The sequence below is a fragment of the Zonotrichia leucophrys genome, chromosome 28, assembly GCF_028769735.1.
Source record: "Zonotrichia leucophrys gambelii isolate GWCS_2022_RI chromosome 28, RI_Zleu_2.0, whole genome shotgun sequence".
NCBI lineage: Eukaryota > Metazoa > Chordata > Aves > Passeriformes > Passerellidae > Zonotrichia > Zonotrichia leucophrys.
In genome coordinates, this window is record NC_088197.1 from 3,605,409 (window position 1) to 3,611,466 (window position 6,058).

At 57.9% G+C, this 6,058-nt stretch overlaps 2 protein-coding genes across 2 annotated transcripts; one reads left to right on the plus strand and one right to left on the minus strand.

Annotated features, from left to right (window-relative positions):
• Positions 1 to 10: 10 nt before the first annotated feature.
• POLR2E (RNA polymerase II, I and III subunit E) lies at positions 11 to 3,176 on the minus strand. Its single transcript, XM_064734292.1, has 8 exons — positions 2,811 to 3,176; positions 2,513 to 2,687; positions 2,250 to 2,365; positions 1,823 to 1,903; positions 958 to 1,016; positions 724 to 802; positions 522 to 595; positions 11 to 276 (listed from the first exon to the last, which is right to left on the minus strand). Exons 1-7 carry the CDS (start codon positions 2,865 to 2,867, stop codon positions 530 to 532), a joined length of 633 nt encoding a protein of 210 aa, XP_064590362.1. The 5' UTR covers positions 2,868 to 3,176; the 3' UTR covers positions 11 to 276; positions 522 to 529.
• Positions 3,177 to 3,268: 92 nt separating this feature from the next.
• On the plus strand, positions 3,269 to 5,038 carry GPX4 (glutathione peroxidase 4). Its single transcript, XM_064734079.1, has 7 exons — positions 3,269 to 3,400; positions 3,642 to 3,736; positions 3,880 to 4,024; positions 4,106 to 4,257; positions 4,380 to 4,404; positions 4,651 to 4,710; positions 4,785 to 5,038. Exons 1-7 carry the CDS (start codon positions 3,302 to 3,304, stop codon positions 4,815 to 4,817), a joined length of 609 nt encoding a protein of 202 aa, XP_064590149.1. The 5' UTR covers positions 3,269 to 3,301; the 3' UTR covers positions 4,818 to 5,038.
• Positions 5,039 to 6,058: the final 1,020 nt, after the last annotated feature.

The window sequence follows — 6,058 nt, forward strand, 5'->3', positions numbered from 1 at the left end:
ACTGCAGCACTGAGGGTACAAAGCTTTATTTCAAACAAGAGCCCAGAAAACAGGGAAGCAAAAGGCTTTCCCCACTTGTTTTCTCCCATGGCTGAGTCCTGGGTGGGACTGAGGGGTCACCACAAAGTCCAAGCTGGAAGACAAGGAATGAGGCCCAGGGATGGGGCTGCAGAGAGGCAGTGTGGGAATTTCCTTGGATTTCCTTGGCCATCTCTGAAGTGCAGGAATCTCCAAGAGCCCATGAACTGCTGGTGGGAGCCACACAGCTCCTCACACCTGGAAGAGAAGGAGGGATGGGAATCATCTCCTGCTCCAGGTCCCTCTGAACACCCCAAATCTGCACAGCCTGAGCAGAGGCACAGGTGACAAGGGAGCCTCACCCTGCTCTCCCCATCAGCTCCCTCCATGAGCCATTTAAAGCTCTGAGATGTTTCCCTGGAGGCAGCTGCTTCCCACTGAGCTTGGAACATCCCCTGGCACTGCCCAGAGCCCTCCCAAGCAGGGGTTCCCCTCATCCTTACCCACTGTGTCACTGCACCAGTCTGTAGGTGATGTACCTGCCCGCTGTCTCGCTGGGCCTGATGATCTTCACTACCTGCAAGGCAGACACAGAGCTCAGCAACAGGAGGAGGAGGAGACACTTTTTCTGCTCCAAAATGCCCTCAAGGATCATCCCCTCCCTGCCCTGCCCCAGGAGCTGCTGCCTCAGCCTGCTCCCCTCACCTGGCCACGCTTTATCCCGAAGTAGCGAGCCACAGGGTCCCCAGCCTGGATCCTGGGCAGCTGGTTCTCCCTCAGCTTGCTGTGCTGGGAGTCAAGGAGAAGCTCTGACACACCAGGGGCCGCTGGCAGCTCACAAAACAGAAATAAATCATGGCAGGAGGAGGGGTTTTCAGCCCAGATTCCATCTCACCTGAGCAGGATGGAGGGACACACAAAGGGACACTCAAAGGATACTATCGGGCCAGCAGCTCTGTCACCTCCTCCTTTGTCATAACCACGTGCTCTGGCACCAGCTGCAAACACAAGAGAGTCTGAGATGAGGGAGCAGCTGGAGACAACGTGTTTGGGAGGGGAAAAGGAAAACTGTGTCCCTCAGCCCAGCCAGAGACCAGGAGAAGGACTCTGGGAGCAGCAGGAATGCAGCCAGCAGGAGGGAGGGACCATCCTAGGCTGTGGTGTTGTGAGGGTCCCCAGGATGAGGTGAGGGATGAGAATTGACTCCAAGTTCTCAGAAGGCTGATTTATTATTATATTAATTATATATATTGTATTAATTATATATTATTATATTCTATATACTATGTACTACATTATAAATTTTAATATTGTATAAATTATATATTATGCATTGTAAAATTATGTTATATAATATATAATGCTATACTAATTATATATTATATTATATATTAATATTATAGATTATGTATTATATACTACATTATATATATTATAGATTATATATATAATAGATTATATTATATTATATTATATATATTATAGATCATATAATATTCTAAAACTATACTAAAGAAAGAGAAAGGAGACATCAGAAGGCTGGACAAGAATTATCATAAAAACCCATGAGAGACTGTCTGACACAGCTAGCTTTGATTGCTCATTAATTAAAAACAATTCACATGGAATTAATCAAAGATGCACCTGTTACTAAGCAACCTCTAAACCACATTCCAAGCAATCAGATAATTATTGTTTTCAAATATTGGGTTTTTTTCTGAGGCTTCTCAGCTTCTCAGGAGAAAACTCCTGGCAAAGGGATTTTTCATAAAATATCATGGTGACAATCCCACCCCCTGCTCACCTCATGCTCTGTGATGTTGATGAGAAGCTCCTGCTGCAGGAACTGCTCCAGGATGTACTTGGGAGCCATGTCAACCAGGGACTGGAAGGAAAAATCCCATCAGAGGTGGCTGGGGCAGCCCTGGCAGGGCTCAGAGCTGCACCTGGGCTCACACAGACACAGGCAGGCTGGGAATGAGCCCATGGATCTCCTAGAATGGGGAAATATCTCTTTTTCCCTCCCCTTCCTGACTGTCTGTAGGTCCTCAGCTGTGCCACTGCCACCAAGAGCTACTGCTCTGCTTGAACACATTTGGGTGCTAAAAAACAGCCTGTGCTAAGGCACAACAGGCTCTAGCAAAACCTTTTCTCTGGAGAGAAACTCATGGCTTTTATTTACCCAGAAACAGACAAAGAAAACCTCCACAGGCCCTGAGGGTGACACAGACCTGCTTGGCCGAGGGGGTCATTCCCTGCTGCACCACGATCAGCGCCCGGGTGATGTTCTCCTCCTGCATGCGCTGGCAGTACATCTTGATGGTCTTGATGCCCACCTTGGGCTCCTCTGAGGAGGAAAGAGCCACACCTGGGGTCACTGACAGCCCTCGGAACTCCCCTCCCCGGGGGCTCAGCTCCGAACCTGTCCTGAGGGCAAAGGCGGGCCCCGGCTCACCGAGAGCCTCCCCAGACCCCGCGGGCCGCCGCTGCTCACCGGGGAAGAACACGAACATCTGATCCGTGGGATCATCGTTGTGAGCCACCAGCACGGTCAGGTCGGTGCGACGGGGGCGGCCCTCGCTGGGTTTGTCCCCGAACTGCGCCTTGAACTCCTCTAGGGTCTGATCCAGCTCGTCCTGGGTCACCAGGTACCCGCGGTCGTGGCACAGCTGCGGGGGCAGCACCGGGCTCAGCAACCGGCAGGCGGAGCGGTCCCCATGCCCCTCACCTCCACCCTGCGGTACTCCCCACACGGCAGGCTCAGCCCTCCCGGTCCCTCCGGTGCCCCGGACCTGCATGATGGTCTTGCGGATCTTCCACAGCCGGTACGTCTCCTCCTCGTCGTCCATCTTGGTCGCTGGGGGCTGCGCGGGCTGCCCACGCTGCCGCCTGCCCCGCGCGCGTGCACGGGGGCCTCAGCCGCGGCGCCTCCTGGGAGATGTAGTCCGCCGCGGGCTGCTCCGCGCCGCTGGCTCCGGAGGGAACGGGTATCTCTCTGCTGCTGTCGGGGTGAGGCTCTGGGTGGCTGCGGCGCTGTTCGGAAGCCGCAGCCGGTCGGGAGGGAATCGCCGCCCAGGAGCAGCGGCTCGCAGCACCTGTCTCCAACCCCGCCCTTTGCTCTGCCCTTGCCCTCCGCCCTCGTGGTCTCTCCCGATAAACACCCCTGCGGCCACCCCGCCTATCCTGCTCTCCTATTGGTCATCTTTCCATCCATCACCGCGCCGGGGCCGCCTCTCTGTGCGCTGATTGGCTGATCGGCCAGAAAGGGCGGGGTTTGTGCGGGATGGGCTGGGGCGGCGCGGTGCGGGGCGCGCTGTGGTGCGCGCGGGCGGCGGCGCGGGCAGCGCTCCTGGGACCAGGGCTGATCGCGGCGCGGAGCATGGTGAGAGCGGGACTGCCCCGGAGCTCGGCTTGGCCCGGCCCGCTCTGCTCCGGGACCGCTCTGGGCCTGGGGCTGGACTCGGGTCTTTCCCGTGGGGGGTCCGGAGTGGGCGGCGGGAGCTCGGGCCTGGCCTGGCAGGGGCTCGGGCCTGGGCGGGCCGCAGGGAGGCTCCGCAGGGTCCCTGAGGGGAGCGGAGCGGAGATGGCGGGGCTGGCGCCGCAGTGATGCTCTCGCCCCGCAGTGTGCCCACGCGGACGACTGGCGCTCGGCCAAGGCCATCTACGACTTCGTCGCCCTCGACATCGATGGCAACGACGTGTCCCTGGAAAAGTACCGGTAGGACGGAGGGGTCGGGAATGCAGTGCTGGGCGAGGTTGAGCCACAGCGGCTCTTGCGTAACCCTCACGCCTCGGCCCGGCGGGTGAGGGACCTCTGGCCGTGCCCTGCGGGGAAGGGCAGCTCATCCACCCCCTCTGCAGGGGCGACGTCTGCATCATCACCAACGTGGCCTCCAAGTGAGGGAAAACGGCGGTAAACTACACTCAGCTTGTCGATTTGCACGCCCGATACGCTGAGAGGGGTTTACGGATCCTGGGATTTCCCTGCAACCAGTTTGGGAAGCAGGTACGTGGGGTGGGGGATTCGGGTTCCCGGGAGTGTTGGGATGGACCGAGGAACCCTCACGGTGCTGGTGTGGCCCCTCAGGAGCCCGGGACCAACGCTCAGATCAAGGCATTTGCTGAGGGCTACGGGGTGAAGTTTGACATGTTCAGCAAGATCGATGTCAACGGGGACGATGCTCACCCGCTCTGGAAGTGGCTGAAGGAGCAGCCCAAAGGGAGAGGCACTCTGGGCAAGTGAGTGTGGCAGGGAGAGCCCTGGGGAGCCACAGCCCTGCAGCCAGCAGGGAGGGCTTGGCTCAGGGAGGGTGAGGAAGGGCTTTTCTGCCCAAAACTCACTCCTGTTTTTTCTCTCCTAGTGCAATAAAATGGAACTTCACCAAGGTAGGACACTGTAGTGGTTTTGGTTGCCTCCTCTGGGGATCTGAGCGGGGTTGCTGGTGTAGGAGGGAGCCTCACATTGGGCTCTGCTCAGGTGTCAGGGCAGGAGCATCCCAAGGGGTTTCTGTCTCTAGAGACCCGTGGGAACCCCCTGGCCTGCCCAGAGCACAGCTGAGGGGGAAGTGAGCCTGTGGGGGCTCGCACTCTGCACTCTGCACTCACTCACCAGGGGTTGCTTCATTCCCACAGTTCCTCATTAACCGGGAAGGTCAAGTAGTGAAAAGATACAGCCCGATGGAAGATCCCATTGTAAGTGCTGCTGCTGGGGAGGAGGGGAAAGCCAGGGATGTTCTCAGGGTACAACACTCCCTTTTTCTCCACAGGTGATCGAGAAGGACCTGCCTGCCTACCTGTAGCTCTGCTCTGCTGTCCCCCTGCCCGTGCCAGCCCTGCTGCCCACGGAGCCTCCTCCAGCCCCATGAAGGGCTGCCTCCAACCCAGCTGCTGGTGGGGCAGCCCTGACCCACGGCGTGCACCTGCTGGACAGAGGCTCCAGGGGCCGTGGCCGCTGCAGGCAGGAGCAGCCAGAGCCCCCTCACAGTAACGAGTCCCCCTGCAATAAAGGCGTTAGGAATGAGCTGCTGTGTTGGCTGTGGGATGGAGCAGGGATGGGGCTGGGGCTGCTGCGCCACTCTGCTGACAGCTTGGAGTTTGCTGGCAAGCCACGACCTTACACAACTCCTAAGCCAAGCTGGGATAATCCTCAGCGTTGAGGAGGAAGTGCAAATCCGGCATGATGTGTGCTCCCGAGGGGCTCCCTGGGCAAAGGCAGAGCTGGGGAAGGTTTGTGTCCTTTGGGATCCCTGCTGTCCCCTCTGGGATCCCTGCTGTCCCCAGGAATCCTGGCAGGGCAGGGCAGCAGAGGGGATGGGTCCAGCAATGGTACAAGCCCTGGCCAGCAGAAATTCCTGCAGAACAGAAGCCAGGCATGTTGGGGCATGGTAAAACATCCCCTGCAGCCAGGGATGTGTCTGACCACAGCAGGATCATCCTCCTCCTCCTCCTCCTCCTCGGGGCAGCGTCTTGGTGCTTGTGAAGCCACAGCCGTGCCCAGCCAAGCCCATGGGGCTGGTGTCCCATCCTGGGCAGGGACAGCTCAGGTTCTGCCATGCAGGAATGCTGCTGCACCTCCTCCCAGGGCCTGGGGAGTGCTGGCTCTCCCTGTCACATCCACAGCCCCCTTAGGGAGGTTGTACCCAGGAAAAATCTCAGGGTTTCCCAAGTCTGACCCCCCTGCAGAGCCTCCAGCACACTAAGGATGCTGGGAGGATCCCGCTCACATTTAGGGATCACTCACTGGGGTCACCCCATCCCTCCTTCCATCCAGCAGTGCCTGGCTGTGACATCCCACAGCTGGGGGAACACTGGAACAGAGGCTCCTTTATCTGTGTTTTTCCAGCCAAGCCAGGAGGGAGCTGCCTCATCCAAGGCTGGATCCAGCCTGGATCCTCCTCTCCTTCTCCCAAGGACAGACTTGGGACAACAGCCCTCAACGTCACCGATTTGGTGACACAGGAGATACAAAGTCCAGCTGCCAGCATTGGATTCCTGATCCAAATCCCTGCTGGGCTCTTGGGGCAAGCTGGATAGACCAAGA